This window comes from Accipiter gentilis, chromosome 6, assembly GCF_929443795.1.
Source record: "Accipiter gentilis chromosome 6, bAccGen1.1, whole genome shotgun sequence".
Classification (NCBI taxonomy): Eukaryota; Metazoa; Chordata; class Aves; order Accipitriformes; family Accipitridae; genus Astur; species Astur gentilis.
Genome location: NC_064885.1, coordinates 1,669,469 through 1,681,394, shown reverse-complemented (window position 1 = coordinate 1,681,394; position 11,926 = coordinate 1,669,469). Strand labels below are relative to the sequence as shown.

Below are 11,926 nucleotides of genomic sequence, written 5' to 3'. Positions count from 1 at the left end.
CTCGCTCTCTCCCTGTCTCCCTTCCTCCCTCCCGGCGCTCGGCGTGTCGCGGGGATTCGGCGCAGGGCGACCCTCGCTCCGCGTCGCTGAGAGCGGAGAGGGAGAGGTGCCGCCGAGGCCCAGTCAGCCCCGGCTGGGCCGGCTCCTGTGGTGTCCCTCATCCCCGGGCGGGAAGCAGCCCGGCGCCTGGCCGGGCCTCTGCCCCAGCAGCCCGGCAGCTGCTTAATAGAGGGTTTTCCGCTCGCCGGCGTGGCGCAGCCCCGCCGGGTTTCCCTCCAGGCCGGCGGCGTGGCGGCGAGCGCTCCCCGCCCTCCCGCAGCCGCCCGGCCCGGCTGGTCCCGGCGCTTTGCCCCGCGGCTGCTGCGAGGGGGCGAGCTGCCTCCTCTCCTAGTGGCGGGAGCTGCTGCTGGCTTCGGCTTCGGCCAGTCCCTCGGGTACCTGATTCACCTCTTCAAAGGGCTAGGGATGGCCCTTTGCTCCTCTTTCCGCTGGTAGTCCTTAAAGGGCGCATCTGAGCACCCTCGTCCGCTCCAACTGCTCAGCCCTGTTTTCTGCCGGGATCGCCAGGCTCGTCTCAGCCCCGGAGCCAAAGCCCTCAATTGTCTCCCAACACAGCCAGATGCTGCTGGCTTCCACCGTGCTGTTCAGACAAGTGAACAGAGGTGAATCTGTGCTTTATACAAAGTTTTAGACACGTGCTGAAAGTGCTTAGCTGATGACGAAACGTTAAGACAGTAAGCAAACGTATTAGCTAGCAGCTAGAGCAATGCGGGATTGGAGATGCTGGCCGCCAAGGCTGAACCAGAACGAGGAATGAAAATCTGTGTGCTGGCAAGGTTACCGCTTAGCTGCAGTAGCACAAAGTTGGAATTGATGGAGACTTTTGTTTTCATTTTATTGTTAAATAGGTGGGACGCTTCCCTCCAGAGCTTTTTGCATCCTTAAAGAAAATACAGTGTGTAAATGATTTCTGCGTCCCAAGGAATCTGAGGCTTTGCCAGGGGGAAACACAGTAGACAAGCGTGCGTGGCTTGTGTTTGCAGGCGCTGGAGCGCTCTCTGGGGCATAGGGGCTTGTTTGATAGTAGCTTTCAGGACAGCTCTGGGCAAGTTGCTTGGAGGAGACTGTGGGAAGTAATAGTTGTAGTTATTCTAAGGAGCTTGGGAGTTTGCACAGCAGGCTGGTATGAAAGAGGAAAAGGATATGGGGTGTGGCTGCAGCAATCTGAGAAGTAGCCATGCCTTGGGAAAAGTTCTGCGCTGAACTTGATGGGGGGTAGTTGTTAATTTCTGTGTTAATAACACTGTAACACCCAGGTGGGGAGGAGTTTGGCCTCCGCTGGGTCTGTGTGGGAAGAGCCGTTTGGGAGTGGTGTATATTCTCTCCAAATAATTCAGTTGCACGGAAAGGCATGGAGTCACCAGACGCAGCTTTTTCTGGGTGCTGCTTCTTCCTGTGCAGCCTGGCACTGCATTGGCTTCTGCTGCAAATCAGAGGGCACTGGGGTGGCCTGTGGAACACTGCTGTACCTGCACTTTCTCAGAATTTGGTTCTGCGTTGTGTCCAACAAAGAGGAAACTGTTCTTGGTTTGTCACTGGACCTGTCTTTGTCGTAACAGAGATGGCTCCGGATTTCCCAGTGGAACAACTTAGGCTGCTTTTTTTATCTTTTGGAAACTCAGGGGCAAAGTCAGAGGGAAGAAATAGGCCAGGGACAGACGGCTGATGCAGGCGTGCTTTGGGGCAAGAAAAGGTATCGGGGAACAGCAGAGCAAGGAGAAGTGAGACCATAAACAAGAGTAATTCCTGGTGGCAGCCAGTGGGAGCTGCAGCAGTGTAGGAAAGCATCAGTCTCCTTACAGCTATGAAAGCCTGATCTTCCTTTTCATCTAGGTGTAACAGATTACTCCAAAATTAGACTCCTTCCTTTTTCCAGTAACCAAGTCGTTCATTCTGCAGAGACTTTTCTGTTCCTATGAGCTTGCCTGGCTGTAACCAGCATGCTCTGCGCTATGTAGTGGTACAGGAAATCTTCTGTTGTAAACACCTCAAGAGCGGGACACCAGGGTAGTTTTATTGGCCTAACTAACCAGGCTGGCTGGAGTTAAACTTGCTCAGTTGTTTATTTACACATGTATGCAGCAAGCGGTTAGTACATTAGAAAGTGTAAATGAGTAACTTAGAAAAATCACAGAATCGTGTTTGAGCAGGATTGTCCTTCCTAGATTGCTAATTTGTGTAAGTATTTTTCCATGAAAAGTTCCTGAGTTGCCTCCATCTTTTTGTTTAGAACAGTCAGAAATTAATAATAAATGTCTGCTTAAAGACTACCAATTGCACCATGCGTGAAGTGGAAAAAATACAACAATGCTAAGACTTTGCCCTTTTAATGTCTGTAATTGGAAGATCTCAGAAGTTTGTCTGTTAGGAATTCCGCCAACTGACGGCCATCCTGACTGTTAGAGTTCGGCAATTCAGGCATTTAGGATGCCTGATCACAAGATGTTAAGGATTTGTCCAAGGTCACAAGGACGGCCTGCGTCAGACACACATGGTGACCATGAACATTTTAAGGTCTTGGGACAAAACCGGTATCTTGCTCTGTGTGCAGCACATAGCGGAGCTCTTACAGCAGTCAAAGTCCATAAGCTTTGCTAGAGTGAAAAGAAAAATATATTCCATTGAGTAACAATAAAATTACACTGATGTCAAATAAACACTGGTAACAGAACGATTAACTGCTTCCGTGTCTGACGAGTCACGTTCTTCTTACAGAAGCAGTTCACGTCTCTGAACTTTTCATGAGTGGGAAACAGCCTTCTAGACTGCTAGTTCAATCTTCATGATGATTTAAAAAAGCAAACAAATGTTCCCGGTAAGAAAAATGGGCAGCATACAAAGTAAAAGGATTACTGAAACTAGAAAAGAACGGGTAAGGTATGTAAGCATCCTCAAGGCCCGTTTATTCTTCTTTGTTGTAAATTACAGGTCTACCCATTAACATCTCATACAGAACTGGAAAATTAAGGCCAACAGAACTTGTACTTGCTGAGTTGCTTTGCAGGGTATTTGATCCAGTCCTCAGAGTGTTACAGCAGGTTCCTTGTGCTCGGCACAAGCCTGGTTTTATCTGTCTGTAACTGCTCTCTTCCAGTGGGCCCGGCTGGAGGGAGAGCAGAGGAGAGTCCGCCCTGGAGAACAAGATCCAGTGCAGCCTTCGGAAGGTCAGAGTACACAGAGCTGGCGATGGCCTCCTCTCCCCTTTCCATGAGCATCTCTTTGCGTGAGTAATTTAACATACAGCAGGACTCAGAAGCACAGAGGCAGCCTTTGCTCTTTGATCCCTACTGCATGGAGACCTAGATGCTAAGTGTTTTGGGCAAACGCGGAGATTCCTTCCCTCATTTTGTTGTGCTGCCTCAACCACCCCAGCGGCCTCACTTGTGTTTGTACGGTGGGGCCTTTAAGCCTTTGTATGTTTTGCATTGCTCTGAACCAGCCTCTTCTTTGGCTCAGAGCCACTGTTTTTGTGCTGTCTCTGGCCTACGTTTGGTCACGCCTGTTTGTAGACGGTTGGGTGGGTCTCTCTCACGCTACACAGAACTTTTCATTGCAGTCTCTTTGCATGTGCTACCACTGCGAGGAGAGCTGAAAGCCTCCTCTTCTACTTGACTGAAGCTGCACTGAATGCACTCCAAGCCATTCGGAAATGAGTACAGCGGTCTCACAGCAAGCTCCAGGAGGGGTAGGGGGCAGTTAGTAAAGGGAAAGGGAATCACCGAGAAGGGAGAAAAAATCCCCATGGCTGATATTGCAAGGAGCTGGGGAGCACAGCCAGCAAGTGGAGGAACTTCATAGAAAGCAAATAAGGGCAAAGGGAATGGAGCCCTGAAGAGGTGAGGCAGAGGCACCCACTGCCCAAACCGCCTGGCATCTTACATTGTAAATGTAAGTAGCCTCGGAAAGCAGTGTTGATAAGCTAGAGCCTGGAAAACTCGCTCACAGTGAGGCCTGTCCCTGATCCACCTCTTCTGGAAAAAAAAAAAAAAAGTAAAATACAATTTAATAGTTCAGTGGGATTTTCTTGAACATGTAGTTAGTTGCTCATCACTATTTATAGCACTATCGTTTGAATAGCCCTAAAGATGCAGTCATCAGACTTTTTTTCATTACTGCTTTGAAGAACAAACCCATACTTGTTTTAACAAGTCACATCACAGGAGATGTTATTCTACACTCTCCACCCACACAACCCTGGGATTTATTTTCATTTGAGAGCTTGTTAAACGTAGCAGCACTCAGCTGAAAAAAACAATGTTCCAAGACACAAAGGATTCACAGCTATAAATCATGAACGTTGGTAGTGGGAAAGGACCATCGTTGCTTTGACATGGGTCAGTCAGTAGCACTCTCCATCGCTACAAGAGGTTGGCTTTAGTTTTTAGTTGTGACACTGAGTGACTAATTGCATTACATCTATTTAGGGATCATGTGTTCTCTGTCCACCTTTCCTGGGCAGATGGGCCTAAAGAGAGGATAGAAAAATAAAAGCATTTGACAATGGCTGAAGTGACCAACTTGCAGTAGAATTTAATCCTGTGGTAGGACACGAGGGACCAGATTTCACCCCATCTCGTGCACGTGGGCGTTGGTGTCGCTGTAGCAGCAGTTAACCCATGCCAGCTCATGGTCACTCACCCTCACAGATGGCTCCGCACCATGCTGGGGTCAGCCAGCTGCAGCAAAGAAGAGGGCACGCTTCTCTCTCCCCAGCCTTGCAGCAGCTCACTGCAGCAGACAGCTCAGCCATTTCTCTTAGCACCTGATGCATTTTCTTGAGCCAGCTGCTCACAGCCTGAGGTGAAGCTAATCCTAGCAGCGAAGCTGACGTTCAGAGGTATCAAATTCATCACAAGATTTACATCACAAGTTTAGTATGAAACTTCTGGGATATCTAAAATATGAGTATTGTGAGGAGTTGTTATTCCAAGTCAGAGGTATTTAGAAATATTTATTCCAGTCAGAGAGACAGCTTAATATTTAGGAATTAGCCACTCACATTATGGGTCAGTCTCACGGCCTGTGAATAACAACTTCCTTTCTCTCCCTCCTTGTACGGTTTTGCCCTACTTAACTCTAGAACAGAATTTATATCCCCACAACAAGAAAGTTCTGGATTTTTACTTTGCTTATTTTTTTCCTTTGTAAAGTATTTTAGCAGCACCAGCATCAGCTGGGCAGGGATGTTGAAGCTATTTCCTAAGACAGAACTGCTTGCTCCAAGGGTGCAATTTTCCCCCTAAATATAGCTTTTCCAAGTGCATAAAGATGCAACTAAAATAAAATTCTTTCTCCTTTCATTCCCCTCACTGTGGCTGCAGTGTATTTTGTGATCTCAAGTAGCAGGGAAGCTCAGCTGTCCCGAAGAGGAACTTCAAAAATGTTTTTAGTAGCAGTGATCTAGTGTGTGTTGTTCAGGAAACATCTCCTGTATGGCTCCCCACTCTACAGTCAGTGCTGCTACTTCTGATTTAGGATTAACGAACGTTTCCTCTAAGGTAAAGAAAATGTGCTCCTGCAATTTAATAGTTCAGAAGCTGCGGCTCTTCCGTTCATGCAAGCCCTGCTGGCAACAGGAGCGCGGCAGCGAGGCACCAGGTCCCTGTGCCCGCACCGCTGCCTGCCTGTTTTCAACTGAGCAGGCCGCATGGTATGTTTAGTATGCAGGAACAATAAGATGTCTCAGAAGAAGTCAATGCAGTCACGCTTTAATGTGTTTTTACATCCTTTTACGATTCACAAAGCCAGAATATAAGTACTTATACATTTTTAATAGGAAAGTAATATATTCCCCTAAAAGAAAAATAGATTTGATTAATCATTTGTCATAAAAGTTGCCTGACAGTTGAAACTTCAAGCTTCTAAGCTAGAAAAGCTCAAATAGACAAATTATACTGAAATGTTCTTTAAAGACCAAGCAGCTGTTTTATTAAAATATTAAATTTACATTTTAAAAAGAAATATTCTGATTTATTATTCAATTATGATATTCTTGAAGTGACATGAAATTCATGACAATGGGCTTTTTATTCTGTCCAAATTCTGTCCTCAGTTATCCACAGGCAACCAGTTTTGCCAGTATTTAGAACTGTGCAAGGTATCACACACACAGAGAAGCACCATTCTGGAAAGACAAATCCAAGACACTGGGTTTCAACTTGATTCTTATTTTTTTCCCCAGAAAAAGTGGGTTTTCAGGTCTGGGACTAGGGCTGCATCCACCACGTGTTGCGATGAGGCCCTCGGTTCAGACCCAAAGAACCCATCCAAATCTCACCATCACAAGAAACAAAAAGGATTTCAGAATACACCAACTGCGTCCCGCAGCACAAGGGAATGACCTTCGAACAACTTGAGGCAGGTTGAATTTACATTTTACTTCAAAAAAAAAAAAAAAAAAGGGGGGGGGGAAGTACATACATGAGGGGGAAATGGGGTAAACAACAATTATCTGAAACCAGGTTTCTACCATTTTTACCTACAGTTACCAACTGCATTTGAATCAGCAGGGCTCTTGCCAGCTGTCACACACTTGCTTACAGTATGAACAGGACTGTGGATCAAGGAAACATTTTCAAAGTTGAGGCCCAAATGGAAATAGTAAGATATCATACACAGTGTAAGTTTATAGTACACAGCATTTTTTTTTTTTAAATGATGTAACGCAACAGCAGGAAGGAGTAGTAGTAGTAGTTAACAGTTACTAACACTAGAATAATCAAATTTGTATGTTATACATATACAGCAACTAACTGCTTTACAAAAAAAGCAAAATAATACAATATATTGTCACATGTATTTACAGTGTAGTAAATATACTTTTCTGTCAAATTTTACACAAAAACTATTTACAGGTGAATATACTGCATTAAAAAAAAATTGTGGGACCAACACTAAAAGTGACTTTCTGTGGTAAGTTTGTTGCATAACAATAAGACGTGCTTCATTACATTTGAAAAAAATTAACCTTAGAATGAAACCGAAAAAGCCCTAAAACCTACAACCCAGTTAGGAATAGAGCACTGGAATGCTCCCAGGTGCTCAGTCCACAATACTTATTTGAAACGTTTCCTGTTCTTGGAAACCTCATGCACATTAAAGCAGAAACATTGGCATAATTAACAGGTAGGTTATGCACTATTCAAATACTACTGAGTTATCTTTAAGTCAGGGAAAATACAAACACAAACAAAATGTTAATCATCTTTACAGTACTTAACTGTAGTTAGTGCGAAATGGGTAACGTGTTCTAAAACAGGGGTGTCAAACATACAATCCCCATGATGTCGTTACATGGTCCACATGTTAAGATCAGATTTTTCTGAATCTAAGTTTTCATTTCAAAGTACACAGACTCCACAGCTGCAGAACCAGCCTTCAAGAACTGACTCGAGCAGCCGACGCAGCAGTGACTGCCCGGTGGTCTGCAGGCTGCCTGAAACAGCGACTCGAAGGTGGGAACTCTCTCAGATCGGTCTCCCACTCGTTAGATCAGGTTTCAAGCCCACATCGTCACCAGCAACCACCTGCTGATCACTAGGAGCGTAAATGGAGTAACGGGATGAGGAGAGAATGGAAGCAGGCCGGACTGGGAACCGAGAGCAGTGCTCACGGGAACGAAACAGAGCAGGATGGAGAATATTCAAAACGGGGAACGAGAACAAATAAGGGAGGGTGCGAGAAAGAACACAACAAGGCAAAACAACAGCCACGGCTGTTAGAGGGTGCAGGCGAAGTGATGAATGTGACAGTAAGGCACTGAACAACTAACCAATTACTAATAGAAGTTTAATCATTCAAGAAAGGCCGTGTTTTCCCCCTTGATCTAAGCGCAAGCTTCCCAACCGCTGGTACTGGGAGAGAACGTTGCTGTGTATCGGGGCGCCTGTGACCCTGAATTAAACCTTGGCCATCGACCATAATTACACCCAAATTCAGCCCCCATTACCTAACATGTTTGACACCCCTGCTCTAAGAAAGTTCAGGTCCTCTCACTGAACCATGCAGTGAAAACATTAAATGACTCCCCCTCCTTCCAGGAAACAGAATAAATTAAATTTTGTTGACTGACTTTATGAAGATATCAGGTTTTTTCAGCTGGGACTGAGAGCCCAGAGTAATTCTAGTTCTCACACGAAAGGTAATTTTAGTCACTGTCCATTTTGATTCCACATCATATGTATTTCAAAGACTGCATTAATTCTAATTTAGGGATGCTTTTTTTCTATAGGCAATGCAAAATGTTGACAGAGTTGCTCTCAAACGCACCCAGTCCAAACAAAACAGATTTGGTAGTTCATCTGGAATTGCTATTTCTGTTTAAAGAAAATCTGCTCGTAGGAGAAACAACTGACAGCAAATTACCTTTACAAGAGATTCTTTTTCCCTCCTACCTACAAATCTTCAGGCTTCTACAATTCATTGTCTTCAGCAAAACGGAAAGGGCTGGAATTAGCTTGATTCAGTACAACCAAGTGCAAACTGGCAGTGACGCTGAGGGTGGCTCTCGGCAATCTGATGCATGAGATGAGAACGGGTTTTAACCAGTGACTCCCGAAGTTTTACATGCATAGCAGCTTAGGACGTGGCACGAGTCACTGCTCCATTCCCACATTCAGTTCTAGCCTCACGATCCCTTTCATAGTCCTGTATCAGTTCAGCAACCACATTTCTACTGCAGCTCCTACGCCACCAAGAATAAAAAAATTTGGTTAATTGCACGAGTCTTTGTATTTTCCAACGCGTCTATTTCAAGACTGCTAATTCTAAGTTTTCCTCTTGTTTTGGCAAACTATTTGCATATTAAGTTTGTGTTCATAGTTTTTCCAGGACTGTAAACAAATTAAAGAAATTAAATTGTTATTTTATGAATCAATACAATAAAGGTATTTTTATTTACATAAATGTTACATTGTTACTGTGTGGATACATGTGAATTATGTGCTATATCAATAAAATCTGAACACTTAATTGTACCATTCTCTAATAATTTAGCTGTGGAGTTTGATTTACTGAAAGCCACTAACAAGATTGCACTAGAGGATTTTACTTTATATAGTGGATATGCTTTTTTGTCCTTTAAAGCCACTTGTAGATTGTTAATTTCTAACACACAACAGGGATCTGAAACTGGGAAGTTTAACTGTTCTTCAGCAGGAGATATACGTAGCCCTCCAGTGAGCACCCAGGTGACAGGCCCTTCTGTCAGAATTTCTGCTCGCCTCCGAGATCAAACGCTCTGCACGTTTTCAGCCCGTGCAGGCAGCGTCTGCAGCACCCAGCGCTGCACCTGTACACGTCATCAACATAGCAGCATGTTATCACAGTCGTCCATCGCTGATACACGACTGTAGCTGACAAGTCTTTCACAGTGACAGCAGTTTCAGTTTTGTGTAACCCCCAAGTATGAACCCTCGCCAACTAAAACCCCTTGAAAGTTCTGCAAGACAGGTTTGACTGCAGACGTCTGTACTGATACCAGGAATTGCACTGCAAACATTCAAACGTAACCTGGATTTGACACAGTGTCAGTTATTTTTAAATTCATGTACCTTAAGCAAACATTGCTGTTTTTATATCACTGCTTGGGCAGCACAAAAGCAGCTTCGCCAAACACAATCTCCCAGAGCTGGAAGTTAATTCATTAAATTTTCCCCTCCATACCCCACTGGTTATTCTGCCAGGAATTTCTCGAAGGTGCGTGTTGTTGGGAAGGGCAGAACTAAAGCAAATGCTAAATGGAAGAAAGAAGCAATAAATTTTCAACACTGCTACAATGACAGCATAAGAGTCAGTTCTCCATGATTTTCTTTCCACTATTCAACCTTTTTTAGTGCAGTTAAAGTACAGAAAAAAGAAAAAGAAAAAAAAAAGTCTGCTTTGGAAAAAAGCCAGTTTGTCCAGTCTGGTCCATATACAGTCCAAGTATGTGAAGCTACGGTCTGGGGAATGAGAGAGGCTCGTGCAGCCTCCTTGTCCTCTCAAATTTATTGCTAATTACTAGAAATTTAACCTAATCAACCACTTCTGGTTAAGCTCATTGTACTGCGGCTATCCTAAGTTTCTTTTAAGTATGGTAAAAAAAAGTCCACAGCTAAAAATCTTACAGGTTTGAATTAAAACCAGGATTATAGTAACTGCCCCCGGCTCATAAAGCCACTACCTTGAAAAGTGTGCAAACAGGATTAAGGATTAACACTTTCCTTTAGCGAAGAAACAAACAAGGCAGGTAACAGAAGCAAGGTAGAGCTGTCTATGGGAAATGGCTTTCGTATTTGGACAAGATACGGTTCTGCAGTGTTAAAGAACTCCACACCTCCTCCGGCTGCAAAGTCCGTCAGGATCCCTATGAGCGGTTCTGAAACACTGGCTTAAACCAAAAACAGAAGGAAAGAAATGAAGGCATTAAAATTCAGGCAATGTTTCAAGAGTTGATCATCTGGCAACACGGCTGACGGGATGGGAACTTTCAAAATTAAGTGCAGCATCAAAACCGGCGGAGGGCCCTTTGCGCGGGGCCCGCGTGTGTCAGTCAGTTTCCAAAATTAAAAAAAAAATTAAAAACAATTAAAAAAAAAATTAAGAAATAATCACACAATCTTTTTGATGCTGTGACGTTTGAAACTGCCAGCGCTTCGCTGCTTTTGCACTTGGCTGGCGGAGCCGTGGCGCATCCTCCCGCTGTTGGAGTGTCCGGCGGTGGGCGAGAGCTCCACGTTCTCCTTGTCGATCCCTGGGGAAACACAAGGACCGAGGTTACCCCTCGATGCTTTTGGCCACCCTGTAAATTAACGCTTTAAAGGCCGGCTCTTCCCGCGGACGGACGGACGGACAGACGGACAGGCCGGCAGCGACACCCGACGGGAGAGACCCGCCCGCCGCCGCCAGGGGGCGCCCTGCGGCAGCGCCGGGCCCGCGCGCTGCATCGGGGGGCGGGGCCTCGGCCGCGCTGGGGGCGGGGCCCCGCCCGCGCTTGGCGGCAACACCAAGCGGCGGCAGCGCTGCCCGCCTGGGAAAGCGCTGCAGGACCCGGTCACGACGTGTTGATCGTTTTTTTTAATAATAATAAAGTGTTATTTGTGGTGGCTTCACCCCGGCAGGCAGGCAAGCACCGCAGACAGCCCCCCCTCGCTCGTCCCCCTCCACCCCAGGTGGGACAGGAAAGGAAGAGTAAAAGCCAGAAAACTCGGGTGTCCCCATTCAAGTAACCAGAAAAAAAATCTAGGTAAGCGAGGGATTTGTGGAAGACAGACAGACAGCAAAACAAAACCGGTGATGCGGAGGCAATCGCTCAGCACCCACCCGCCATGGGTGGACCGGTGCCCACCCAGGTCCCGGGCAGAAGACGGCCAACCTCCCCCCACCGCCCCCTTCCCACTTTTATCGCCGACTGGCACGGAAGAGCTTTCCGGGCATCCCACCCGGCTGGGTCCCCTCCAGCCCACTGCCCACCGACGTCTATTCTCCAGCACCGTTCGGTCACAAATCCAGAACGCAGCCCCGCGCCAGCTGCCGTGAAGGACATCGCCTCTACCCCAGCCAGGCCCAGAACGCTATTTTAGCCAGACGCCAACACAATCTCGCTGTCAATGATGTCTCAACGACCGGCCCGATACAGCTATTTCATTGCAGTACTGTAGCGTGAAAAATAACTTTTTCAGGATCAGATGTATGACCCCGTGTTCAGCGAGAGCCCAGACTTTGACCAGATAAAACACCTCCACGTGCTGAAGTGCGATGCCTGACCTACACTCACCTACACACAGCTTGTCACATTTCAACATGACTCGTTCAAATTACCTTTTTCTCCCTCCTTAAAGCTGCAGACTGAATTGCTGTTAGTTTAATCTGCCTCCAACAATAAAAG

At 45.9% G+C, this 11,926-nt stretch overlaps 1 protein-coding gene and 1 long non-coding RNA gene across 8 annotated transcripts in view; one reads left to right on the top strand and one right to left on the bottom strand.

The window, feature by feature from the left end:
* Nucleotides 1–578: 578 nt before the first annotated feature.
* On the top strand, nucleotides 579–6,470 carry LOC126039755 (uncharacterized). Of its 2 annotated transcripts, none has more exons than XR_007506403.1 (3): nucleotides 579–662; nucleotides 2,776–5,558; nucleotides 6,242–6,470. It is a non-coding gene; the product is annotated as an uncharacterized LOC126039755 (long non-coding RNA). The 2 variants fall into 2 exon arrangements; XR_007506402.1 differs by having other exon boundaries at nucleotides 2,776–5,710.
* NF1 (neurofibromin 1) overlaps nucleotides 5,963–11,926 on the bottom strand; it is a 104,515-nt gene continuing 98,551 nt past the window's right edge. For 3 of the 6 annotated variants that reach the window (XM_049803341.1, XM_049803343.1, XM_049803342.1), the window contains one exon: nucleotides 5,963–10,792. In XM_049803341.1, the coding sequence (XP_049659298.1) occupies nucleotides 10,650–10,792 (143 nt within the window). In that variant the 3' untranslated portion in view covers nucleotides 5,963–10,649. The remainder of the gene's footprint in view (nucleotides 10,793–11,926) is intronic. The other 3 variants (XR_007506396.1, XR_007506397.1, XM_049803348.1) reach the window with 3 other exon arrangements.